This window comes from Equus quagga, chromosome 4 (assembly GCF_021613505.1).
Source record: "Equus quagga isolate Etosha38 chromosome 4, UCLA_HA_Equagga_1.0, whole genome shotgun sequence".
Taxonomy (NCBI): domain Eukaryota; kingdom Metazoa; phylum Chordata; class Mammalia; order Perissodactyla; family Equidae; genus Equus; species Equus quagga.
The window spans coordinates 87,358,680-87,385,536 of record NC_060270.1 but is presented as its reverse complement, the minus strand read 5'-3'; the positions used below and the strand labels follow the sequence as shown (position 1 = coordinate 87,385,536).

General features: G+C 39.1%; 1 protein-coding gene across 12 annotated transcripts in view; it reads left to right on the top strand.

The window, feature by feature from the left end:
* Nucleotides 1-26,857, top strand: part of GTDC1 (glycosyltransferase like domain containing 1) — a 397,164-nt gene that overhangs the window by 358,239 nt on the left and 12,068 nt on the right. For 9 of the 12 annotated variants that reach the window (XM_046658951.1, XM_046658952.1, XM_046658950.1 and 6 more), the window contains 3 exons: nt 1,213-1,283; nt 1,984-2,075; nt 7,073-8,193. In XM_046658951.1, the coding sequence (XP_046514907.1) occupies nt 1,213-1,283; nt 1,984-2,075; nt 7,073-7,156 (247 nt within the window). In that variant the 3' untranslated portion in view covers nt 7,157-8,193. Of the gene's footprint in view, nt 1-1,212; nt 1,284-1,983; nt 2,076-7,072; nt 8,194-25,804; nt 26,242-26,857 lie in introns of those variants that run through there. The other 3 variants (XR_006888267.1, XR_006888266.1, XM_046658957.1) reach the window with 2 other exon arrangements.

The following is a 26,857-nucleotide window of genomic DNA, read 5'->3' as shown; positions in this document are numbered from 1 at the left end:
CTCTGTGTTATCTTGCAACTTCCATCAGTTCTCAAGCAAAACTTTGAACTCAGTATTTTTCCAAACTTTGCAGCTGAAAGCAAATACTTTTCGTTTAAACTAATTTCAGTTAACACCATAAAATAGGGAAAACATCACCCACTTAAAAACAGCTTAAATTGCATGTACTTTGTCACTGTAAATAAATAAGGTAAACATTGACATAACTTCAGATTATTCTGGGGTTGAAAAAAATCTGCAGTTCAAAATAAAATTCTGCCTTTGGTCAACATTTTGGATGCAATTCAAAGTTTCCCATAAAATAAACATATTTTAAAGAGTGTTTTGAATTTCACTGCATAATTCCTAGCCAACAGAAATTTCAGTGGAATCTTTAAGGTTTATTTTGTGTCAGATCAATAGCCATTATACAGGAGGAACACAACCATCGAGATGCAATACCTTCCCTCTGCTTAACCCTTACTTCTGGGACATGAAGAAAAACTTCCTACAGGTGATCCTTGGGGAAATCCTCTCACAAAGTGAAACTTTCTTGTTTCTTTGTTTAATAATGAAAGTATTCTTTTCTGATAAAATGTAAAAGGGGCTGAATTTTTAGTCAAGAAAGCAAAATGTTCATTAAGATAATCTTTATGAGAGTTTTTCAGTAAAAGGAGGAAATCATTTTACATTCTGCATAATAACAAATTATTTTGAAGCATGAGCTTAAAATGAAAATACCCCATCACAACAGATTGTAAATTTTTTTCTGATGCTTTTAAAAGTGCCTCGATCATTTCTACGGTTACAGTGTTAAAGTTAAGTATTTGCTATTTTATTTAAACATTTTTGAAAAATGAACATTCTGGAGCTTTGCAGTATTATTAAGAAAAGCTGTCCATACTTTACCATGTTGTTACATGTGTTTATCTGCTGATTATAAAATGTGTTAAACAGTATTTTAAAAACAAAAAAAAAAAAATGCAGAGCTGCGCTTTGATTAATTCAGTGAACAAAACATATGCTGTTGGTTCTGTTGTCTGAAATTCATATATGATCAATAAAGTGTTTTAAAAGAGCAACTTTGGCTTTTGGGCTCATACTGCCGACCATGTTCTTCATCCCAGTTAACTCTGGGCTCATTCTGTTAACTTAGGCAAACAAAATCACTTTCTGGCTGTGAGAGTAATGTCTTTTTAATACATTTTTATCTTCTTTCTAAAATTTCTTTAGGTTGGAAGCTGTGTATTGTGGTTGTTACCCACTTTGTCCCAAAGATTTGGTTTATCCCGAAATATTTCCAGGTAGCTGCTTTAACATACTTTTGTCTTTGTTGAGATTTAATACATGATTCATGCTAAATTAGAAAGTTTGAAAATAAACTTAGGCAGGAGTAATTGTTTATTTGGCAAGTCAACATGTTAGTGTTAAGGAAAATTTTATGTGTTTTAATACATTAGAGTAAGCTTATATTTACCATCTGTTCTTTTAAGATAACAAAAAAGCAAGTTTTCAAATAGCATTCTTCATTGTTAGCATACACATCCCATAATGATGGATTTTTATAAGCAGGTCAGGGTGGTTGCAATTGCTTACAGATTTTTTTTTAATGATATACACAGAGAAAAATCGAGGACTGAGAGCCACACCAAATTATTTAAACAATTGACTAGTTAATAATATGCAAGTGTTGTACTGGGTACATACAGCCATAGTACCGGTTCTTTGAAAAGAACTCATCACTAAATATATCACATATGCATTGTGTTACATTAGAATAATGTATTTTAATCACCCAAAGGAGATGTCTAAACAGCACAACTACACAGTCTTATTTAGCATTAAACATCCTTGTGAGCTGAGGTAACCTTATAAAATCATGCTTAAATAATGTAAAACACGAGGCGGCACAGCAATATGCATTTTTAATTAGTAAAGTGACTAATATCCAGTGTGTGCTTTGAGGTTTTTGTTTCATTAAAAATGTATCTGTTTTTCCTACAGCTGAATATCTGTATTCTACACCTGAACAGCTTTCAAAAAGGCTCCAGAATTTCTGCAAGAGACCAGATATTATAAGAAAACATCTCTATAAGGTAGTTATTGAGAAGAGACTTACGTGGTATAAATGCCATATTGAAGTACAAAGAAAAATCTTTGAAAAAAAACATTTAATTAACATACTAATGTTTAAAGGAAACATGCTAGGGAGGGATATTAGTTGTTACACTAACAAGGATTAATTAAACTGGATGCCAGTCGTATTAACCTAGGTCTTATGAAATACGTGCACTTAATGCACGGTACATGCTTTTTTTTTTAATTTATTGTTTTCTAAGATGACTGTCCTTTACATTTAGCCCCAAGAGGCTTATAAAAATGAACCTGGATTAATGTAACTCATTAGTTTAAAAGGAAGTAAAGGAAAGATTCTACAATTATACTAATGAGGATAAGCCTTTCTTCCCATCATAATGAAATCTTCAGTCCTCCAAAATTCAGGTGAATGACATTCGTGAAGTTTGGTGTTCATTTTTTAACGACTTGAAAGATGATTTTTCAAGAATCAAATGTTTCCCTTGTCTAGTTTAATAAAATGATATAAAAATCCTCAGTTTGTTTAGAATTAGACTGTCAGTCTCCTCTCTGAATGGCAAAGGCAAAAGGAAAACAGTTTAAATAGCATCATCATTCAGCCCCTCATTCATTATCTTTTTTCCCTTGTTTGAATCAAGAATTTTACATTGTTGAAATAACCACACAAAGAGGCCCTACTAAAAGTCTAAGTAATTGAACTGGGATAAATCTGCTTTATGAGTTTTGAAGGTGGCTCTAGGCCATGAGTAATATACCTTTTTATATTCTTTGAATGTAGCATCTTCATTTTACATAAATTCAGTATAGTTTACAATCTAGCAGTTTTATAATCCAGCATATTTTAATTTTCCTACATTAATATATAAGCTTCCTACATGAAATACAGTTTGCTGCCTTTTTTCTCTCCTTTCCCTTTTCATGGTCTGAAATACATATTTACATAGTGATACATCAAAACATGACTTTGTTTCTACAGGAAACAGTTAAACTTCAAGAAAAAGGGAGAGAACCAAAAATGCAATTTAACACCCAATTTCAAGCTCATTATCTTTCATTGTCTATTAACTTGGCAATGGTTCAGAAGGTAGCTCATAATAGTTTAAAATGCTGACTGAACAGTTCCAGGCTTCAGTATTACTCCTTGAGTCAATACGATTGTATCGTATACATGGGAAGTCTCAGAGAGAAAACAGTCTTCCAAGGTTTATGTCCAGATTTCCTAATTTTTAAAGTTCAGTAGTGGTCTTGTTTGTATAAAATATTAATGTAGTTTCCCATATGACAGAGTATTAAAATGTTCAGATTTTGAAAATTGAAGAAACAGAATAAGTATTAATACAAATGGATTCATTTTCTATATATGACACAAAGCTATTTTCAATGAGTTCACCATGAAATTATCTATTTTTTTTCTTTTGGGTGAATTTTTGGTGAAGTTTTTTCTTCCCAATTTTATTGAGATATAATTGACGTGTAGCACTGTGTAAGTTTAATGGTACAGCATAATGACTTGACTTACATGTATTGTGAAATGATTACCACAATCGGTTTAGTTATCATCCATTATCTCATATAGATACCAAAAAGGAAACAAAATATTTTTTTCTTGTGATGAAAATGGTGGAGTATTTATAATTGTATTTCCACCATCAAAATTTATCAGTTTTTAACTTTGCTTCAGGTTAGACCTTATTATCCCTGTTATTTTGCATCTGCAAATGTTTAACCATTTCAAAAGTTGCTGCAACAAGTTGCCTTCAGTTACAAAAGAAAACAGATCTCCAGTTGAAATGTTTTAATACAGCTACTGTCATACATAGCTATAATTTTTTATTTTACAAACAACTTCTGGAAAAACTTTGAAAGAATGTCAGCTTAGTGGTATGTTGTTAATATACCAAATTGTTCTCGTACAGCTTAAAAGATAACCTATGTCTTAAATGTTATTTCATGTTACTACATTTTACATATATTTTTAGTCAGTACATCCTAACATGCCCCATTGCAAAGTTTTATAAAGTAGTATTTCACATATTAGCATTTATAAGAATCTATAATTCATTTTATGTATTTTCTACCATGGATTATTTTTCTTATAAATCTATTATATACTTTCATATATGTGCTCATTCACAGATCTTGATGGTATCTAAAAATCTCAAAAATTAATAAATTAGTCAAGAGCTTTATGATGTGATTTTCAGGAGAAACTGGTGAAAATCACAAGAAGGACCAAAGATTTAGTTTGGTTGTTGTAATAGGATTTAGAGCCAAAGCAGAAAAAGAATGCCTTCTAAAACTTTCTAATTAATATATAATAAGTTAGGATATTTTTTCACCTTATGTTTTATAAATATACACATTTTCAGGTAACATTTGCCTTTGCTACTTAGCAGAGTTATTTTCCCCAAGGCAGTTTTTTACCCACTTTTCTTATGCAATAGAAAAGTCTTTTGTGTGCACTGTAAAGAGAATGTTGGGGGTTTTTTTTACATTTATTCCATTGGACAGTGCTGTTTTGCTTTTAGAAAACATATGCTTCTAAGATCTAAAAGGATAGAATGTCTCGAATTCTTTAATTTGCTCCTTTTACATTTTTACACCTTACTCTTTTTTTTTTTGGTTAAAAGTTTACATTTTAAAATCATCTCAACTGCTTATCATATAGAGTTCACTTTAGGATAGGATTTTTCATATGGATTCACACTTAGAAATTTAATGACTAGAATAAGGCTACTAACACTTGGCTTTCTTCTCACATGAGACATTATACTTTCAATATGAGTGAGAGTTTGGGGGCTATAACTTAAAGCAGAATTTGAAACAGAATGCTAGTAACGGAAAAGCAGAAACAGAATTTGATACTTTTTTTTCTTAAAGTGACTCTTTCTACTACAGAACACAATGCCCATGACTTCTCACCTGAAATGGTTTTTGAATTTCTTTAATTGAAGCGTTTTAAATTTCTCATGTGCATGCAAATGTGCTCTCTCTCCCTCCCTCTCTCTCTCTCTCTCACATACACACACATTTTTCTTAAGATCTTTAGACAAATGCAATGCATGTAGAAATTAAATGTTTCTTAATTATTTTAGAAATCTAAAACCATTTTCTTAATTTAAGAAATCAAACCATTTCTTTAAAAAGCTTGCGTCTAGGTTCAAGTCATTGATTGCAGCTTTCTTATACTTTAGGGACATTTCCTTCTCTAAGTGGATTAGACGCCTTGACCGCGTACTTGTCACATAAATAAAGTTTCATTTCATCTACAATAGAGAGCTCTTTTGTGACTCCGAAACCTAACTTGAACACAAGATTCTAGAAGCGATCATAAAATAATTAGCCCAGGATTGACTTTTTACACTAACAATAGTTCCTCCTTTTCCAACCCAAGCAAGTCTAATACTATAAAGGTGTATTTTTTTGCCTCGTTTTTACTATGTGAATTTACTTACTGAAAATTCTCAACGGTTATATGAGATCAGTACTTTATGCTTTTAAAGAACGTTTGATCATTGTATTTTAAAATGCTTTAGAAAAAATTTTATAGACATTCCCTTGTTACCAGTATTCAAAATAGCACAGGAGTACAAATGGGCCAGTTGTATAAAATACAGACCGCCCACACTAAGGGAATAGACTTTCATCCCCATCCTATTCTCATTTACTGTTACTTACAAATTGAACGATATTCTGTGTGAAAAAAGAGATGCCATTCTTTCTTGTGCTTTATGAGAGTGACCTGTAGTTCCTTAAGATTTTTCAGATGACAGCCGCTGATTTCTACTTTGTTCTCTTCAAGTTTTTCACCATTCCAGAAACCTTTATAACCTGCTGTTATTTGGAGGAGAGAAGAATTTTCGGATTTCTACCTAAAAGTGATTCCAAACAATGATTAGGCTTACAGTTCAGACTCAGTGCCCAGAAAAACCATTTGTGGTTGTCTTAATTATATCAGGCTATATCTACCCAAACCACAGCCAAGCCACTTTACATTTCCTTCAAGAGACTGGCCACTTTATAGTCCCTTTGAATTTAAGCTTGTACTCTAGATGTGAATAGGTGTTGCTCACTAGTATTAACACTCCTCTAAAGTCATTACTTTTTACCTAAAAATGAAAACTTAAAAGCTTGTGACGTTTTTAGAACTTCTAAAATCTCTCAGCAGCACCAGAACAATATAAGGCAAATTCTCAGTCTTTATCTCTCTCTCTCTCTCCCTGCCCTCCATCCCCTCCTCCTCCCTACTCTTCTCTCTCTCCTTCTTCGCTTCCTTCCTTGATTTTATTTGGCTTGGTTTTCCTTTGATTTGTCTAAGTAAAATAAAAGCAAAAATCCTTTAGCACAATAGGTATACTTTGGGTGATTAAGATCAGTTAGAGGTTTTGGCTTCTTGTCCTTCTCTGCTACTCATTTGTAGCCTGGCTCTACGTGAACTTCTTGGCCTCTATATGTTTCATCTGTAAACTTGGAAGAATTGTTTTTTCTTAATTCTTAATAGCATTTTCCCCCTGAGGTGCTGCTATAATGAAATCATGAATATAAACCCGTTTGTAAACTTGAAGTGCTTTATAAATTCCACGTAATAGTAATGGCATTTCTCTTGTGCCTTCACCACTTAAAAGTAAAATTCACGTTAGCAAAAAGATGTATTAAGAGTGTTGTGTATCTTGTGTATATAAAAGCTACAAGTTATGATAAACTTCTAATAGCTGTCATCCATAACATAAACCAGGAAATATGCGTGTAGCAGGATGTACCCATTTGTAAAAAAACCGAGAGCTTTCCCCTATGGCTGGAAATCCAGTTACACTTTAAACCAATCAGAAACTAGGATTTCCTGAGGTGAAGAAACTCGAGAACCATTTACTAGGTGGCTTTTTGAAATCTAATTGACGTAAATTATGCAGATTTGCGATATGAATTTTCAGCATACTTTAGTCTTTAGGTCGTTAATGCTTCTTCATTGCTTTCTCTTCTCTCCCTCCTCTTACAGGGTGAAATGGCTCCTTTTTCTTGGGCAGCCCTACATGGTAAATTCAGGTCTCTGCTTACAACAGAACCTAGGGAAGATTTGTGACAGATGGGGCTAAGTCACAAACTTGCAGCCTAAGGCAGAATCTGTAGAACTTTCCAGAGTGTGCCCATATTTACCTGATCAGAGAGAAAAGAAAATCTGCAGAGGAAGCTGAGCCTGGCTGCTTGTCATAGCTGACACAGAGCCATCTGCCACAAACCTGTGGCGGCTTCAGATCTCCAATCCCTGCCACCACCCCAACTCAAATTAAATACAGATTCCTAGAGACGTTATGATGGTTACACATGTCCTCGGCATCACATGGAGGAGACTGTTCAAAAAAAAATATGTGGCCTGTTGTATAACCGCACTCATGTATCCCATATGTGGTGCCACATTGAATTTCCGGTTGAATCCGTTTTTATCCTTTGTACTGGATGACATGGTGCCTGAATTCTTTCTTTTCGCCGACACGATAGCAGCCAAACTGCAGCTTCAAACGCTCACACTTGGCTGGGTTTCTACCTAGGTTGCCAGGTTATCATCGGAGCCTCAAAGGGCCACAGGGTCTGAAAGGAGGATCGGAATGCTACCGTACTAATTGGGCAGCCATCTCAGAATTGTTTGTGGGCAAAGGGCTGCTTTAGCACTTTTAGCAAATTAATGACTCTCTGGCACAGGGGTTTTTAAGTGAAGGTATTAATAAGGGGTCTGGCAGGTATTCCCATGATTCACAGAGTTACATTTGCATTTAATTTATCTTAAAGAAAGTTGCAAGATAAACAGCTGTAATTCAGACAAACATGGGAAATACACTAAGTGGGGCCATCTTGCTCATAAAATGAACACTGAGATACTTGTGTTAATTTTTTTTTCCTGGGGTAAAAATAGAGAAATCAAAATGCTTCTAACAAAACCAGTAGTTTTGATATAAATATTCCTGGAAAATATTTGCATCCAGCTACAAATATAATCTTTTCAAGATAAATGACTTACAATTCCAATAGTCAAGCTGCTGTATTTGTTGATGTAAAGATGTTTTGAACAGCTAGATTGTAAAATAAATTTTTAATAAAGTGCCCACTGCAAGTTTTAATTAACATATCTCATTTACGTGTAAGTGTATACATCTATCAGTATGTTTCTCACTGAACACTTTCCTTGTGTCAGAGACAACGAATACAATTGTTTCTTTTCCGGATGAACAAGTATCTGTTTTGCAAATGTTTGTAAGATATTATGACATTTCCAAGATTTTTCTTTGCATTCTGGAAAGCAGGAGGTAAACATTTGTAGTCATTAAGGTAAAGTCTGTTGATAAACCATCTTCTGTTTACTGACAGGTAAATTGTAACTTTCCTAGCTTTTAAATGAATAACTTCTATACACTGCAAGTGAGGAGCAGCCAGGGAGATGTGGGTGGACAAGCACCAAGCCTGGCTCTCTGGCTTCTGGGAGGACTGAGTGGTCTAGCACTGAGATAGAGCAGGCAATGGTTCAGAAGTCCAGTAAGGCCCATTTGACAGGTGGCAAAATTGTAAGCAGGAAATAGAGCAAGTTCAGGGAGTCAGATAGAGTCCTGGGGATAGAAGCAGTCTTGCAGATCAAAGAAAGCAGGAGTTCAGGGTCCGTGAGGCCTGGGGATTTAAAAGCAGAAAGAGTAAGAATTAGAAACAACAGGCTTTATGTTTGCACAGAGTCCTCTCCCTAACCAGTGTGAGATCCATAATGTATGATGGACATCACAGCACTGGCTTCGAGTCCTAGCTTGTAGGGAAGTCACTGAACAAATTACCGCCTCACCCATAAAACAAAAGGCTCCGGAATTATTCCAGAACTCCCTTCAGGTCTGAGACTGTGGAACTCGGAATCTATGAGGTGTGCTCCTTTTGAGTGCAAAAGTTAAGATATAAATATGCATGAGTTTCTTAGACACTTCTCCTGGACAGGGTTTATCATCTAATGAGATGAACTAGACCAGTAAATTCGCATCTGTCAGAAAGGTGCCATGTCATAGATGACGTCTTCTCAAAATAAAATTATCTCACAGCTGAGAAACAGTGCTGACTTCACTATGTTTTACTGTTCTGAAAATAATGGGCTCACATTTTACAGTGGATAAGATCTTATATGCACAACTATCCATATATGTTTTCTCACTAATTGATGGGAAAAAAACATTAACTACCTTTCAGATAGTACATCCAAAACATTTAAATATTTTCCTGATTTTGGCAAATAGAATATTGAAAGTTACTTGTGTATGGAGTTTTTTTTTTCCTACACCCATAAACTCAAATGTCATCTTAGCTGTGGCCAGCATTCCTTCTGGAATAAAAATTTACATTAAAGTTGCCACTTCTTAAAACTAAGCTGTCAGATTTGGTATTAGTGCAAATAAGCAATAAAAAGTTTTGTAAATGTGTAATTCTTAACATTTGAAAAGATAACCATATCCATGTGTGTGTGTGCGCACACGCACGCACACGCTTCTCGACACCCATGATATGGTGGAATGGAGTGTTATTAAGTAAGTTAACCCATATTTTGTTGAAGTCAGAGGATAACTGAGAATACAAGTTGACTCTTTAATTCCTGTTTCCCTTACTTTCACCGCAGTGATCAAGCACTCCCATTATTTCTTATTTTGAGTAGGGTTGTTGAAAATTTTGATCTTTCTTTTTTAAACATTCAATTCTGTTAATTTTATTCTTTTAAGATAAATCATTAAACCAATTTTAATTTTAAATGTCTTTTAAAAGTCTGCCCATTATCAAGACCTTGATAAAATGTCCAGGATGCTTTCCCTGAACGTACCTAATCTGTGTTTCTGGCTAAGTGTTTTTATACTAAACAGGGCACCTAGTTCTTAACCAATTCATTTATACCATGTTGATCAGGAATAGGTCAGAAGAGCTTTCTCAAAAATGCTCCTACTTTAGTAAGCATCCTTCAAATACAATTAAGTTTAAATGCTCTGCTCAAGCTCTCCATTCTTCAGACAGGCCACATAAAGATGGCAGCAGAGTCAGCCAGTCAGTGGAAACTTGTAGCCATGGAGGGCTGCATAGATTCATTTCAACACCTTGAAATGCATCTGGAAGCAAAGATTTCATTTTATGTTGAAGGTGTTAATTATATTTGATATTTTTAAAAGTAAAATCTGTTTTTGAGGAAGCATCTGCTACCCAGAAATATTATGAGCCACAAAAAATTTCTCATTTAAGTCTCAAGATACTTTCTCTGGGTGATAGAATCAGTTTTCAAATGATAGTCCATGCTGTCTTTTAATGTTGACATATTCTGAGTTTTATTCTTCTATTGACTATTGACAAGCGTCACTCTAAGTGCCTTTCTGTTTCATTGGAAAATTGGGTGGTATTTAATATCAGATTTTACAAGTAACAATGAAGAGAGTACATGATAAACTACTGACATAAACATGTTTCATTTTGAAATTTGAACTGAGATGTGGGACAACTAATGCTTCTAGAATGCACCCTCCCTTCAAAGCTATTCATTGAAATGTAACTGGGAAAGTTTAAAAACATGCAAACAACTCTTCATATTGCTCAAAGATATATACATTTGTGATTAAAGTATAACAAAAAGCATGAGAATTAACATGAAATTTACAATAATGATTAAGTCAGAGGAGGAGAGAAGAAAGAACAGACCTAGAACTGGGAGAGGCATATTCTCTGTATGGTTAGTGCTCTATTTCCTAAACTGAGTCATAGTACACAAAGGCTTATTCCTACTCTTTATGACTTGTCACATGTCTTAAATGTTATTATTGGATAGATCTTTTGATAGGAGTTATGAATCCTTTGGTTAGTTTTGCTCCCATGCCATCCTTAACATTTCTTGACTCTAAACTATTGATGGACTCAGAAAACCATTTTCCCTGGACAGTGAGAGAAATTGCCCTAATTGCCAGTTTTGCATGAGAAGACTTTCCTCTGCTTACCAGGAGCCAAGGACTTAACCTTGACCCTGAAACAAATCATACTATGAAAAGAGTTGAACCTGACTGTCTATGGAAGGTTCCTTTTTCCTGGGGCTGCTGATCACCATTTCTAACTAATGCTTGTGGCGTTACAAATATAAGATGAAAAATTTTGGCTCTATAAACTCCCCTTTGAAGAGTAATGAGAGGAGGGTGAAGAAAAGTGTTACATGAGCCAGTCTTTTTCATCTTGGAACATCCAGAGCTTCATGGCAGAGCACAGAGCTGTCTGATCTAACCACTCTGCCCACTTGCTGTACTGTTTACCTGTCCCTTTTCCTCGTAAGACACAGGAGCCAGTTGTGGGCTCTTTACTTTCATTGAAGTCTATCCCATGAAAAGGAGTCCTCTCTTATATCATCAGGCTGCCCTAACTGCATGTGAGGTACATATGTCTTCAGGGACCAAGATCCCCACTCACCCTATGGCCCATTTTCTTAAATTGGAATTTGGGGTCATTGTCTTCAGGGGTCCTCCCACTGTCTGTCAGTACCTGAATGATTCCTTATTTTCTCCCACAGCTCTACGGTAATGACTTTCAACCGTAGGACAGGTTCATAATTGTTCTCATAAACTGATATAAAGAATTGATGTTTCTTGGAGCCAGCCCGGTGGTGTAGTGGTTAAGTTCGTGTACTCTGCTTTGGTGGCCTGGGCTTCACAGCTTCAGATCCCAGGCACAGACCTGCACACCACTCATCAAACCATGCTTGGCGGCATCCCACATACAAACTAGAGGAAGATTGGCACAGATGTTAACTTAGGGACAATATTCCTCACCAAAAAAAAAAAAAAAAAAAAATTGATGTTTCTTGGAAGATAATCTAAAATGCTTGTCTTACTATCCTATTGGTCAGTGTATTTAAATAGCAGACCTAAGGTGAAGGGCTAGAAGACGTGACTTCTACTAGGAATACTTGGATAACACCTTTCTCTAGGAATTTGAAGTCCTTTATATTTGAAAATGTAATGTTTCTGTCATTTCACAAACAAGGAAAGTAAGGCATCATATAATGTCATATTTAGGAGCCAGACTATGTTATAGAAACGGAAAGACGTTTTCTTTTTTCCTTTTTTTTTGAGGAAGATTAGCCCTGAGCTAACATCTGCTGCCAATCCTCCTCTTTTTGCTGAGGAAGACTGGCCCTGAGCTAACATCCATGCCCACCTTCCTCTATTTTATATGTGGGATACCCGCCATAGCATGGCTTGATAAGTGGTAGTGGTGCTAGGTCTGCACCCGGGATCCAAACCAGCAAACCCTGGGCTGCTGAAGTGGAGCACACAAACTTAACCGCTACACCACCCGGCCAGCCCCTAGAAACAGACGTTTTGTATAAAGGCTTTCCCTGCATGAGAGAGTCATTGTCACCTGTGTGTCTTTCAGGAAACACCAAATTCAGTGTTCATGACTCAGTTGGACCTCTTGTTCCCTTCTATGTCTCCCTCCACCAAGCAAGAGAGTGAAAAGGACGGTAGGAAGTTGCTACGTAGCCCACGTTGTTGATATTAAAGACGGCATGAGAGACCATGTAGCAGTGCCAATATTTTAAGTGTTTTTATGACCATTATTATGCCTGTAGGGAGGCATTCTGTGTCTACATCCATCACAGGCCCCTGCTGCTCCCTGTGGTCTTACACTCTGCTGGGTTTATACGTTTAGGTAACATTCCTGGCCCTCCTGGTAAGCGTTTATTTTTGTAACCTCCCCACTTTAGACGTGGGGACACTGAGGGCCTAAGGAGAACCTGAGCTGCTTTGGGTCGCATGGTGGTAGAGGCAGGTCTGGAACTCAGCCTCTTTCTGGAGGCTGTGGTCAGTTCAGTTGGTCCAGACCATCCGTTATAGGAGGGGAAGGGGAAAATGTCTGTCTCTCCATCTTTTCCCTCCTTCCTCCTCCTCCTGCTTCTCTTACAATCAGAAGAAAACTGGACTGGGAAATTGCTAGTACCTTACTGTAGATTTATTTCCTGTTACTCCTGGCCACATTTGTATTCTAAGTGACCATCAGGAGAAGAATGCAAAAGAATTGATTTCTGGTACTAAAATTTCAGACTCTGTGACACCTGTGATATTTCTAAACAGCCGAGTCCTCTCTTGCCTTTCACATGATTCATCGATGAAGCTGTTTGTCCACACAGATGTAAGACTGGCCCTTTATCCAAAAGGCAGGCCCCACGATCTCGCCCGGTGCATGAGGGTTAGAGCAGAGGGAGCAGCTGGCATCGGCGGCAGAAGCACCTTTAATTGTGCAGCATAGGGCCTGCTTCCTCTCATCCCCCATAGATAACCCAGAAATTACATCCTGAAACTTATTTCCCCGGAAAGAAAAGGAAGGGGAGGGATAACTTAAAAAGAAGATACTTCTAATATGGTATTAGACTGTAATTCATAGGGAAATTTATGCCTGAGATATGAATTTCTGAAAATAAGGGTTTTTTTCTAAAGGAAACACTGACACATCCTTAATTATAGAGTAATAAATACCAATGGTATATTATCTTCCGATATTTCCTCACACAGATATCAAAGCATGCAGCTGGTTTGAAAACTGATAATCAAGTACAATATAAGTTTATTACATCTTGCATTTACAACACACCCTTCAACAAAGCAGCCTCATGGAAGACTTCACAGTGAGCAACAGAGCTGCTCAGAGCAGAAACCTAACTGAACAAATTAGCCTTGAATTGTAACTTAAGAATCATAGTCAAACCAAAATGCCTGTCCTCTCCAGGAAGGCATTCCAAAGGCAAAGAGCTCGCCAAGGCACAGCCTCTGCTTCGGGATTATGGGGGCAGTTCTCACAAGCCAGCGTAACTTAACGATCAATCAGAAAAACAGAGAGCAGAGCGGTAACCACACCACGGAAGGATGCATAAAAACTGTACAAAGCATTAATAGTTGAATGGGGAGGTAGAATGGATTTTGAGCAGAAAGTATGAAACTATTAGAAAGCTCTGTTTATTGCTTTCAATTCAGGCAGCAAAATGAAAGAGAGACAAACATGGTCAAAGCAAAGCACGTGGACAAATGTGGGGGGTAGGAAAGGAACTGAAGGTTAAACAAGGCCAATATGATTCAGAATGAAAGGGAGGGAGGGCGCTGTCCGAGCCAGCTGCAATTACTAAACGTTACATTAGGAAGAGCTGAAATCCAGAGGGGGACGTCTGGGTATTTTATTAAGGGGATTAATGTCCTCTTCCTTGGGTGTCTGAAGTTGCAGATTTTAATTTATTTGGTGCAGGATTTTATTGTGAAATTCTTAATGGGATAGGGGGATAAATAGGAACAATTATAAACACTTAGAAAAGAGGAACATGTAATACTTTTTATAAACTTAACTATAATAAACACAGGATTTGAAGCTATGGACAAAGGTAAAGAGTCAAAAAGTATTTAGTCCATAATAATAGAACTTAAAGGAGAATTAGAGGTACATACAAAAGATTTAAGGAAAAAAAAACCCCACATAGATGTGTGAAGCCAACGACTTTGAATGACTTAGGGGCTAGTTTTATTCTGCTCTCCTTTCTCCACCCATTTACAAAAATAAATCATAACTCTGGCATTTAGAAACCTAGTCATGAACATCATTTATTAATATAAACTTAATCTGCTGTCCTTTGGTGGGTGGTAAAAACATGAATAACAACAACTGGCCTAAAACAACAGCAACAGGATGATGCTCTCAAATACTGGAAAGCTATAAGGGGAAAAAAGCTCCTAATTTGCTCTTTCACCTTATTTTGCTGAAGGATAAAGCGGAAAAGTGGAGAAGGTGTGGCTAAATCATAGAAGGACCAGATGCTTCAAGGGAGATTTTAACGTTTTCCTAAATGTGTATCAGAAGGAGGGTGGGCTTGAAACCTAGTGTGACTTATATTAGTTTATTAATCTGCTAATCTGCCACCACTTCTGGGGAAGGTGGGAACTAAGGAAGTTTTCTGCCTTCTGCAACTGAAGAGACTACAGCAGAAACTTAACCGTGTTCATATTCCCTGAGTGTACGCTGCTGTCATCTGGCAGGCAACCAGTCCACAAATGTATTGGTTCAGGCATTTGCCTGGCCAATAATGTAGGAAACATTGAAATTGGAAATATGGACCAGGAGGTATTTAAGAATTACTGATATGCAGCTATTAATCTTGAATGCAAATGGCATTATTTGGGATGTGGGCAAATCACTTAACTGGAACCACAGGATAAAGCACTTTGAAATTTTTTTTTTTAATGCTGTGGGAAAAATGGCATTGGTGAAGGACCAGCCCCGTGGCCTGCATGATTAAAGTTCTGCATGCTCCGCTTTGGTGGCCTGGGTTCTCGAGTTCAGATCCCCACTGGGGACCTACTCAACTCATCAACCATGCTGTGGAGGCATCCCACATGCAAAATAGAGGAAGATTGGTGCAGATGTTAGCTCAGGGCTGATATTCCTCAAGCAAAAAAAGAGGAGGATTGGCAATGGATGTTAACTCTGGGCAAATCTTCCTCAGCAAAAAAAGAAAAAAAAGCATTGGTGAAAAAATACAAATGGAAAAATATCACCTACAAAGAGGAGGATTGGTAAATGACTAAGCAAGTTTGCCTTGTTGCCTTCAACCTGGCGCATGAGTTGTATCAGCAAACAGGTTACTACCAAAGAGCCAAAGTCCTCTAAAGCTGACCCAGCAATAAGAGGGAGAAAACACAAGAATGTAATGCTTGGTGGCTCAGGGTGACCCTCAAAAGTCATCTCTCTAACTTTAGTGTTAGAAATGAGGGCACAGAACTAGAGGTTTGTAATGATCAGGGTGGGCTTTAGCTTTTGAACACTTCCCGACCTTCTGTGGCAAATTCAGGACATGGTGGAGTGGAACCAGTATCTTAAATCCCAGGGAAGGGTGGAGGTTGTTTTGTAATCATAATTAATTAAGAGGAAAAGCATCAAAGCACACATCTCTCTCCTTTTTCCTCTTGAGCCGCAGAGTCATGGGGGGAACTTGTGCTCTCTGGTGCTTGCAGCTCTGTTCCTGGCTTTGAATCGGTTTGGCTTTTCCTCTGGATTTCTAATGCTCTGATAGCAGGCCAGAAAAAATGGAATCTACAGAACTGCAAAACAAAATGTATGTGTATGGGGTGTGTGTGTGTATGTGTGTGCGCACACGGTAGGGTTTCATTGAAGATAACGAATTGCCACACTTTAAGCACCAAATTTTAAAACATAAAAATGTATGAGTAATGAAGTTTTAAGAAGTAAATGTGCTCGGAGTATTTATAGTCCTTTTTTTGTAAGAGGTTCCCCAGACCTCTGAGTGCATCAGCGAACTGTCCTCCTACACGACGGAGAGTGCAGCTGCGATTTGGCCCCAGGCACCACCTACCCAGAGTCACTACCTAACGTATTTTACATTTGCACAGATAATAAAAGAGGGAGGGAGGGAAAAAGACGAGAAGCGGCCTTTTTCCCCCCTCCGCGTGGTGTTTCCTTTTGTCGCTGCCGTCAGCTGACACATGGAAAATGTGGTGTACGGTTTTGCCTCCCTTTAATCTGTAATTAAGGATTCCTTGTCTGGGGCTGCTGCCTCCTTTCTCCTTCCCTCCCTGCCCTCTTCCGCCCTCGGTGGGGTCTGGCCCCGCGCCGCAGGCTGGGGCTCGGGGTGGCCGGCTGGGCCGCGGGCCGTGGGGAGGCGGCGGGGCGCCGGGCCTCGGCCCGACCGTGCGCTCGCCTGCCCGCCGGCGCGCCCCGGCTCTCCTCCCCGGCCCGCGCCCCCGAGGAGCCAGTGCCGGGCGTCGGGCCGCTGCGCCCAGGATGCCGAGAGCGGGCAGGGCCGCCCTGCCGGGCCCCTGGCGGCCTCCGCGGGCGCCGGGGGTTGAGCGTGTCCAGGGCCCCGCCGGGCGTCCTCTCCCCAGCGGCGCGGCGCCTTCGCGGCCCCCGAGCCCACGCCCCGATCCTCGCGGCGCCCGCTCTGGACGCCCGCTCGGTCCCGTCCACGGCGGGCGGGGGTCGCCCTCCACTCTTCCAGGCGCGAAAATGAGGAGGAGGGGGCCGCGGGGGTCCCAACGGCGGGACCGAGCCCTCTCGGAGCTGCGCCCGGAGCCCGGAGCCCCAGGTGCCCGCGGCCGAGGGGCTCGTCCCCGGCAGCGGCCGAGCGAGCCCCGGGCAGCGGCCGCGCTCGCGCTCACACTCGTGGACTCACCCCAGACACGCGCTCGCTGGCGCGCGCACAGCCCGACACGCGCGCACTGTCCCGCACACACAGTGGCACGCACCCCGACACGCGCGCGCGGCGGGCGGCCCACGGCTGCCCCAGCTCCCGGCGCGGGGCTCGCATGTTCCCGCTGCGGCCCCTCCGCGCGGGCAGCGCTGCCCTGGCGGGGCCGAACTCGCCTCTCCTCGTCTAAGTGTTTTACTGAACTTGGTTCCCTGAGTCGGCCAGTCTCAGTCCTCAGTGAGAGAAGACGATGAAGATGCACTAAGCAAAAGCAAAAATAACGACCTTCATCCCCTTCTCCTTTTTAAAAAGTTTAACTGAAGCAAACACCGAGGATTGAGTGGGGATGGGCACAGAGACTCTCCAGGCAGGGATTCTGGCTATTAATTTTAAAATACTCCTCTCCGACTCTCTCATATATTCAGACGAGTGATTTCCATCCCACCCCAAGCCCCCAGGATGCCTTTTCACTTCCTACCGGTGTTTGGGATTACGAACTGTTTCTCCTCTTAACCGCCAATTGGTTACTTTGGAGGCGGGGGAGAGGGGTTAAGCGGTATTGAGGCCGGAGGAAGTTTAGAAGCGTCACATTGATTTGTCACTCATTTGGTCTAATTAAGTTTCCGAAAAATTTGGAAAAACGTTTAATATCAATTTGAGGCTTCTACATTTTTAAAAGAGCCTCCCATACACTAGTATTATTTATCTTTATTTATTTGAGTGTACACATTTAGAATTGTATGTGTAAGAGAAAAAATGCCCCTTATCCTTGTTTTCAAGAATACCCCTTGCGTCTCTATCCATCTAGGCTATAGGATAATTTTCTCTCTGTTTCCCATCAATAAAGATTGTCTGCTAAAGTGATGCAAACCCGTCAACACATATAAGAAACCTCAGTCTGGAGTGTTTGTGACCATCCCTGGCATTTATGGCTCAAGATTCCCCCCGCCCCCCGCCGCCCCCTCGTTTGAAATTTTCCTCAAACTGTAGGCTTGAAGATGTGGATTAGCTGATTGGTTATTTAAGACGTGAGAAGAGCAGTCTAGGGGTAAACCCAGGTAGGAGAGGATGGCCACACAAACCTACCCTTGGCAGGCTGAACACCAGCACACGGGCAGTGCCTTGAGGAGAGTCTGTAAGCAGTGATAATCAGGGCTTTCACAAATCATAAAATGGACTGAAATATCTGATTCATTATTTATTCATCACAGCACAACTTTGCAAATCTGGGAATAATGTTTGAAAACCAAGTGCCTTCTATTTTGTACATCAACTCAGCAGATGGGTCTCCCTTCCAAAACGTGGCTAAAGGGTTAAAGCTATAATTTTAGAAAAGATAGGAAATGATATTAAGATCTGATACATTTCCTTTTCCTTCTGGCAATAATATCCCCCAAAGAAAAAATACATACTATTGATATCATGATAATGTTTCTCATTCTGAGTACAAGTGTCAGACTGATTCCCGTTTGTGGAAGTGTTTTTAAAACTGCGAGGACACTTTCACTACTATGAAAGCTGACGAGCCAATGAAGGGGAACTTCTTTTAACTCCATAATAGCAGGTTACATAGTAAATGAACATCGATGGTCAAATAGCCAATTATGGTATAAATATCCGTTGTTTATAGAGACGTGTTAAAGGGGCCTTTGGAGTACAAAGGATTAGGCCCATCCAAGCTACCATTTCTTCTTCGACCCATTATGTCTTCCCTCAAAACGGCCAGTGCCGTTGTAGGTAGCACGCACACAGAACATACTTCTCCATGTTGATTTTAGTTTGCTTTATTTCAATGCACACTGTTGTTTACTTTTTAAAATTTAAATAAATGTCAGCATTGTATAATTTCTATGTTAACAAAGCAGTGAGCAAAATCCCTTGTATGTTTATAAAATATTATTGTTTAATTCACATAGTTTAGAAATTCCAAATGTTGAGAATAGGAAAGAGGCCAAATACCATCTGTTTATAACTATGATGCATCGTAATATGTGTACTTTTAAAAGGAGTTTGGTCAATCATGCCACTATTTTATCTGCTCGGAATACGTTGAAGATTTAAAATGTAATTTACAGGATTACTTTTACTGCGTTGCATCCAACTGTGAATTGTAAAGAAATCGGTCTCTTCTGTTTTTCTCAAATTAATCATGTAACAGCCCCAATTAATGGGGGCCGTTAAACGTGTCACTTTTTGCTTAGCTCCAGAGTTCTTCTAACTTTGGCTCAGTCCACCTTCTTGATGCTGATAAAAACTCCAAGGACAAATGAAACAAAACACTCCTAGCTGTGTCTTTCTGCCAGGAGATAGTCACTTAGAATGGGAGGAAGGGTATGGTAGCTAATAATTAGCTAACATCAGCCCTGAGAAATTACCTGTGAAATACCCTTTGGTGCTGGGTTGAAAAACAGCATTTGACACTCCCTGTTTGAAAATAGTACATTCTGGTCCCTGAGACTTCTGATTTAAGTTACCTTTTATTTCACAAGCGTCTAATTGCATACCATATAACAAAGGGAGTGCATTTACTTGCAATAGATGTGCAGGTTTTTGTTTTTTTAAAGTTAGAAACTCAAGTTATTTAGTGAGAAATTCTCCCTTGCTTTGTGAACTAGAGAAACTCCACAACTGAATCTTCAATTCGGGCCAGACATAGCGGTGGGGATCCAGGGCTGGCCTCAGGGTCTCCCACCGTGGGGGTCTCTCTCAAGAAGGGAAAACTAAAAACTCAGATGTTCTGAAAAAGGTTTGAAAAATGTGATAAAAACATTTAGTAGCAAATGATGGTTGCTTGCTTGATTTTTTTAGCAAGGTAGTATCAGTAAAAAGCTACACCTGGAAATGCTTTTATAGATAATCACATGCAGAATATGAAAACACGCTCCCAATAAGCTGGGAGTGTTCTGGACGTTTTCCTTCTCAGTTTTCAACGGCTGCTGTATCCAGTAGTTTCTCTGTCCATTAAGCAATATCTGTTTTCTCAAACGTTTTCGTTTTAGCAGCTTCATCTAAAACTCCGTCAACCTAGATTATTTACTTACACATAATTGTGAACATTAAGGGTACTACCTTATCTAAGTAAACAAACTGACCTAAGTATACATTTTTTTAATCTGATCGTTACATTTTTAAAATCTGTTTTCTTTCTGGTCAGATTTTTTTCCCTCAAAGATGAATCCACTGGGTCTCCATATTATAGAGATATGGTCTGGTTTGTTTTCCTTTAAGTGACAATAAGAAAATGTCAGACTCCTTTTTCCTAACTAATTACTCAAGTGTACAGAGTAGAAGAGAGAGTACAAAAAAGAAAGAAATGTGAGAAATAAAGCGAAAAGAAATTGGGGAAAGTGGAGGGCAAAGGGAGATGCGAGAAGCAGAAGATAGAACTGGCTTAAAAAAGGCTTATCAAACAAAGCTTTCAAATTGCTTTGATCAGTATAAGACACACTCATTAAAAGCATCGTCATTTCCAGATAAAACTTAGATTGTTGCACTCAGGTATTAAACAGCGAAGGGAAACTCTTAAGGGAAACTTGGTTGATACTTGTGGACCAGTTTTTCCATTCAAGTCCCACATTCCTACGTGAAGCTTGTGCTGGATACCCATATTCTCAGTGTGGGAGACGGAGATGAAGGAGTAGAGACGTGCTTTACTTTTAAAGAATTTACAATCTAGAAGGAAGCCATGAATACCTAAAATAAACAAGACTATGTATAATGCCCTGTTATATGTTACCTACTGTAGATATAAAAATAAAGACAATTTTAACTGGAGGAACTATTCAGACGTGCTTTCCTTCCGAGTACCTTGGCTAACAGTTAATTTCTAAACAAGTTAGGCAAGACTTTAAATGTATAAACCATTCAGAACTCCCCAAGTCTAATGAATTGCGGTAGATATATAGTCAAGATTGAAATTGGCATGTAGGTGTGCCTCTGATGTTCCCATTAGAGCTGACTTAGAATCATAGCAATGACTCACATGTGCCCATAAGTCATTACATAGTCATGTTATCTTGACAATCAAAATCACTTTATAAAATATATTTTAATTAGTTACTATAGAGCCCTGAAGTTAAGGCATTTAACTTAACCAATACTGAGTGGGCATTTATAAGTATCATATTTAAATTAGGTAAAAGATGAAAAGAAAGGAATTAAGAATAAGAAAAATGTATGGGAAACTATTTGTTTCTTCCAATTAATCTAAAACATGCCAGGAGCTTTTTCTTATTTTGCCTTTTATGAAGAATTACTGACCCAAAGAAAAGTCAGATGAGGACTGCAACTAAACAAACAATAAAAGCAACAACAACCCCCCCCAAAATATTGCTTTTTTAGGAGAGAAATACGCGAAGTAGTAAATTCACCCATTTTAAAAATTAAGAAGAAAAGCCATAAAATTTACTACACATAATAAATAATAAATATTCTTCTAGTTTCATATGATGGCTAATTAAAGAAAAAGCCCATGTGGAAAATTTGGAAAAGAGACGAATAAAAGAAGGTAATTAACTCTTAGCTCCTTCAGTCTTAAAGGAGAGAGAGCGGGGTAAGATTTCTTTTGAGTTTGGAGCTGCAGTAACCTCAGAGATCAAATCTGCCTCTACAAAAAATAATGAAAGCAATCCTAGCAGCTCTCCAACTCAAGCTCAGGTCTTGTTATTGGCCCCACTCTGACCTTGGCACCCTGAAGTCTTAGTCCCCGAGTTCTTTGCTCTTTGACTGAATTTCTGCCCTTTATCACAGGTGGTCAGCAGCTGGGTTCTTGCTTTGTTCTCTTGGACTTTCCATGACAGAATCCATTGGCTGGTACTTATTCTATTACATTTGGGTAGTTCTTGATAGTTGAAGATGCATTTTTCCATCCACCATCTTATTTAGTCTCTGTAATACCTTTGTGATATAGGTAAACCATAGCTCTAGTCCCAAACTTCAGAAGAAGCAACTCTAAATCATACCACTAGTACATTTCAGAGTTGGGCCTAGAAGTCATACCACATGGTGCTCAGTTGATTTCCCTCTTTCCTTTTGACTGGATTTCATACTTTGTTCATTTGAATTGTGGGCATGGGATTAAATTACAGTGACAGTTTTTGTTTTGGGTAAAGAGAAGGAAAAGGTGGAGGAGCAGAAGCGGAAGGGTGATGGGGAAGAAGAAAAAGAAAAGAAGGGAGAAAATCCACAACAATCCCTACAGGTGTTTCTGTGAAGCAGGGAAGGATAAATCTTTAAACGGCTCCCCGGCTGCTGACGGAGATTAGTAAGGAGAGAAGCACTTCCCAAGCTTGTACCATATAGAGGAAAACCTAATTCCAAAGCTGTCACAGTGCTTCCTGCTTTAAAGGATAGATAGCTGAAGTATTGACAGAGCTCTTTCATGAGTTCTTGGATATGCATGAAAGGGCACAAGCTTGATTTTGAGTACAAGATGGAGAACTGTTCCGTTTATGAAATCAAAAGGAATTTGGGGAAGTTGAAAAAAAAAAAAACCTGGTAGAGAGGAAAAGAAAATGGTCATAGGATAGAGGGACATAAGCTGGAACTTAAAGATAACATTTCAAGCAACAAATTCCCCATGGTGGCGTATGGTTGATTATTAAATTTTTTTCTTAGAGGGACATATTACACTCAGCTCCAAGCTTATGCTCCAATGTAATCTCCATCTGTAACTTCAAACCTCCATTGAAAGTCTGAAACACAAAACTGGCTAGATATAGTTCCACATTTGGGGGATGAAGACATAGAGAAAGTAGACAAGGGGGACATTGCAGAAGGCATGATTTAAAATAAAGACAGAATTTTATGGAAGCAGGAAATAAGGACAAGAGATGATTAGGAGAAATGTTAGCCCTCTGAGAATGAATACTAAGAAACAAGGGAACCTGTAAGACAGGAGGTCTTGGGAAAAACCAGCTGCTTGTGGATGTTGGAGGCACGTGATACTTTTGGCTGCTCAATACCTACCTAACCTTCGATCAGAACCTAAAGATCTGTTTGAGGAATTAATTCTTTCTTACTGAATATAATCAGGCCCGGGAATTGAATCTTGCCTTGAATAGAGGAACAGAAAGACAACTTTGGAAATCCAGTCTATCTGACCGAAAGCAGCAAAACCAGACTATTTTCACCAAAAGTCAGATGTTGGCTTCTGCTTCTTAACCTCCACATCTTCTGGGGTTCCCACTGATCCCAAGCTCAAATATCCAGCCTCGCTCTGACATGGATCTCTATCTGTTAGGATTCTGTCAGGTGCAAAAAATAGAAAGACTTGGCTCAACTAAATTGCTCAGTAAGGAAAACTTATCATTTCGGAAGGAAAAGTGTTGCTGTAGAGCGGCTGCGTCTTTCCACTCTTTCATCCTGACAGTTTAGCTTCTCTTTGCCTGTCCCCCTTATGTTCAAAAGAAGGCTGCAGAAATCCAGCCATTACATCCTCACCACATGCCTCTTTCCAGACACAAGAGAAGAGATTTTGTTCTTGCTTGTGTCTCTTTCTGCAACCAGGGAACCCTTTTCCCAGAAGCCCATCAGGAGAATTCCCCACACATCTCATTGTATCATGCATGCATAAACTGGCAGTGGCAATGGGGATGACTTCTGTCAATCAGGACCTAAGCCTGACCCATATAGGTGAAGGATAGATAGACCCACCAACAAAGTTAGGACGAGGTTCACAAAGGTAAGAGGGAGGAAATGGCTGTTGGGCAGGGAACCCATATTGCAGCTTCTTCCACTAAAGACGTTTATGTCTGATTGAGTCAGATTTGCTCTCTGTGGCTTGCAAACAAAGAATTCTAATTAATATACTTGGTTACAACTACTACTGGGATTATTTAAATTTTAGATAGCTTTCTTGAGCTATAGATACAATATACGTAATATATAATGACTTGCTTTTACTTATAAATTTATTGTTTTTTCTTTTTTTTATGTAACTGAAGGGATGACTTGGGTTTTACAAATGTATTTTTTTTTAAAGATTTTATTTTTTTCCTTTTTCTCCCCAAAGCCCCCCAGTACATAGTTATATATTCTTCGTTGTGGGTCCTTCTAGTTGTGGCATGTGGGATGCCGCCTCAGTGTGGTTTGATGAGCAGTGCCATGCCCGCGCCCAGGATTCAAACCAACGAAACACCGGGCCACCTGCAGCAGAGGGTGCGAACTTAACCACTTGGCCACAGGACCAGCCCCACAAATGTATTTTTTAATCTTCTAGATGTCAAGCATTTATTGACCATGACTTTAAAATTTCCCAGTAATAATTTCCCCACAATGTTTGATGTTTTATTTTTACATTTATTCATGCCTTCCTTTATGTTCATTCAGTCATTCAGTCAATTTCTTCTTTGTTTTTTCAAAAAGTTGTTATGAGATACCTACTGTGTATGTGGAAGGCATTGGGTTAGTAAGAAAAACAAAAAACAAATGTCACACAACATTTGCATAACCTTAAAACTAAGGCATATTTTTTTTTTCATTTTATAAGTTTTCTAAAAGGGGAGGAATGGGATAAAAACAGAGGGCACACGGACCTTCATGGCCGTTCCCAGTCGTTCCTCATCTTGCTAAAATGGTGTCTTGTTTTCTGAGGTGTGTCCTGCTTTGACAGACAAGTTCTTTGGGGCTTTAGGCATGAGAATAGGGAGGAAAGAGAGAGAGAACAAAAGTTCAAAAGGTTAAATTTGGAGGAGGAGGTTATCTTGACATGAAGCTGGAATTTGAAGACATGTAGAAGAGCAGAAGCAGCTGCTGTGCATGAACCACTGGATGGGGCGGCGAAGGGGGATTTTTGAAGACCTCTGCACACTTTATCATGTTCAAAAAGCAAAGGAAGAACTTGAGTTATTCTGAAATTATTTTTGGTTGCAGCACTGCTGTTCCTGTGGGTTATTATTTTGTAGTATCCAGGGCTCAATTTGGTTGCACGTGACAGAAATCAACTCACATTAAATAGGCATAAAACTTGGCTTATATGTCAAAAAGTGCTAGGAGATGATCTTGGGCATTATGAGAGCCCCTGCTCAAGGACAATCCCCTGGGATCTGGCTCAGTCTCTCTCTCTTAAGGCTCTCTTCTGGATTCTTTCTTTCTCTAGAAGGCTATCTCCATGTGGTAGAAAGATGGCTCTTGTGTAGTTCACATGATCTTTACAGCCTGAGAAGAGAGAACCTAGCATGTCTAGCATCCAAGTCAGATCCCAGTGCAAAGCACATTCATTCACCCTGTCTGGGTCACTTTCCTCTACTTTTTGTGGGGGATGTAGGAGAACTGAGCAAGGCGTAATTCCAGATGTCTGCTCCAGTGTTACACTGGGATGGATCCTTCAATCCATGTTAAAAGAAACTTTCCAGCTATTAGGCAAAGGAATAAGTTGTGATATAGTCGACACTGTATCTCTTGTTAAACAAATGTCTTCTCAGCTGAGTTTACATTGCTATCCCCATACAGAGTTGAATTTTAATTTAAATTTAGATCTCTAATTGTCTTTTCAAATGTCTTTCAAAGGCTTAAACTCCAAGGTAGCTTTGAAATGAAAATTATTGGATATGCAGAAAAACATGGAAATAGAGCCGCATGACAAAGTGAGGAAGAGTAAAGCTATTATTCGTCACTGGAGAAAGGCTGGATTTGGACTTCAGTGTCATCAAGAAGCGCTCAAGTCCTTTGCAGACCCCCTAAAATGGAAAGATACCCACCAGGAGATATGCTTGTATTTCCTTTTGTTAAGACATACTCAAAAGAATTGCCTGTCACATACTAGACAGTACAATTGACGTTAGAAACAGATTGTAGAATTTCCAAGCACAGAGGTTCATGCATTGTGAAGGATTATCATTCAGGTGTCAAATATCTGTCAAGTACTTGTTGATTTTTTTTTAATGTTTTTTTTGGAGGGGGAGAAGATTAGCCCTGAGCTAACATATGCTGCCAATCCTTGTCTTTTCGCTGAGAAAGACTGGCCCTGAGCTAACATCTGTACCCATCTTCCTCAACTTCATATGTGGGATGCCTACCACAGCATGGCTTGCCAAGCGATGCCATGTCCGCACCTGGGATCCGAACCGGCCAATCCCGGTCTGCCGAAGAGGAACTTGTGAACTTAACTGCTCTGTCACTGGGCCAGCCCCTAAGTAGTAGTTGATTTTTATGAAAAGTTTTTGATTCCTATGATAAGAGAGTCAGTTTTGGTGGTGGCGGGTGGGGGGCCGGAATCTTAGTTTAACCAGATTGGAAGTGCAGACAGAACCCTGGTATTCTTTTATATGCCGAAGACTTACACAGGTGTTAAAGAGGTCAAGGTCCTGAACCCAGGTTATATAAAGGACTGATCACTAGAATGAGGTAGATAACCATTGGTGACCAAAAATGAATCAGAATATGCTTTAGGTTCTGACTGTGAAGGTTTGCTCATAATACAAGAAGAAAGTGGTGCATCTTTGTATAGACAAACGCATTTGGATAATCTAAGTAAACATAATAAAAATTTTTGTACTACTGTTTACCATAGTTACAGTAGATTGAGTTATTGTTCCCGATTTCTCCCTATTATAGAATTAG